The sequence below is a fragment of the Trypanosoma theileri genome, assembly GCF_002087225.1.
Source record: "Trypanosoma theileri isolate Edinburgh chromosome Unknown TM35_Tth_25_V1, whole genome shotgun sequence".
Classification (NCBI taxonomy): domain Eukaryota; phylum Euglenozoa; class Kinetoplastea; order Trypanosomatida; family Trypanosomatidae; genus Trypanosoma; species Trypanosoma theileri.
The window spans coordinates 344,601-345,943 of record NW_021639867.1 but is presented as its reverse complement, the minus strand read 5'-3'; the positions used below and the strand labels follow the sequence as shown (position 1 = coordinate 345,943).

Genomic DNA, 1,343 nt, shown 5'->3' with positions numbered 1-1,343 from the left:
TATATATATATATATATATATTCAACGGTAGGCAAAATAAAATAAAATGCATTTACTGGAGAAGATACACCCATCCATTGAGGCTGCAGTGGATCGCATTATCTCTGGAGCGAACAAAACCTCCCATACCGTTATTCGCGACTTTGATGGCTGTGAATATCATTTAGAAGTTCAATTGCAGAATCCATCATCATCAACAACTACAACTACAACAACTACAACTACAGAAACATCAACAGATAGTAATGGAAACGGCAATATACATATCTCAACATCTCCTCCAACAGCCACTATCACGATTTCTTTACAGCACAGTACACCATTTAAGGAACTTAACGTTCATTCCAACTTTGATGAAGTTCTCCCACTCCTTTTCCCACCGGAGTTACGGAAGTTTCTAAAGCCGAATGCATATCATCGCAGTAGTGGGAAGTTTATTGCAGAGATGCATCTTCCTGCCACTCTCTCTGCAGAGACCCGCACAGCCGCACTGCAGGCTGCTGCCCAACTACGCATATGGAGTTATATTCCCGTCTTCTCCCATCAGTGTGAAGTGTACTGCAGATCTCCAGAAGAGGTAAAGCCACTCGTATTGCATTATCACACTGGAGAAGAAATGTTTCTCTATAGTCATAGAGGGAATTTTCTCGTTGTGATTGCATTGCGAGCGGCTTCTAAAGATGATGCGGTGTTTATGCGACACTTTCTACAAGCGATGATGGATGCAAAGAAATTACAACGGGAGATTAGTGCAGCTCCGGCATTTGTTTTTGATTACGGCAAACCACCAGAATCTATCCCAAGTAGTTTATCACTATCCTCCACTGTTGCTAATAATCATAATATTAATAGTAATAGTAATAGTAATAGTGAGAAGCATTCAAATATCTTTTGGTGTAGTTTTCAACTCTTTCGAAGACAAATGGAGCCAATGGGGCATCTGGTAGAAACAGTAACACAATTAGTGAACTTTCGCAGTACACTTGCGTATCATATTCACGCCGGGCGAACGTATATGCATGGAATGATGCGAAAACGGGTAGAGACAAGTCTTCAGGTGCTTAACAGAGCCAAAACGAGTACTACTGGAAAAGCTAAGATTACCCTTCATTAATGCTCTCTATTATTATCGCGTAAATAGTATGAAAAAGAAGAAGAAAAAGAAAAAGAAAAGGAAGTCAAGATGATGGAGTGAGTTACAGTGTGAGAGAAAAGAAAAAAGAAAAAAAAAAAGAAAATTGAGTGCATTATCATTTTGGTATGCATTGCTCTGCTCTGTTTTCTTTATTGCCGTTAGTATTATTATTATTATTATTATTATTATTATTATTATTATTATTATT

The 1,343-nt window shown here is 38.1% G+C and overlaps 1 protein-coding gene across 1 annotated transcript; it reads left to right on the top strand.

Moving 5' to 3' along the window:
* Positions 1-46: 46 nt before the first annotated feature.
* TM35_000252100 (ARP2/3 complex subunit) lies at positions 47-1,114 on the top strand (the record flags this gene model as incomplete). Its single annotated transcript, XM_029027801.1, has 1 exon — positions 47-1,114. The coding sequence occupies one exon, from the start codon at positions 47-49 to the stop codon at positions 1,112-1,114; it is 1,068 nt and encodes a 355-aa protein (XP_028880980.1).
* Between the last annotated feature and the right edge of the window lie 229 nt (positions 1,115-1,343).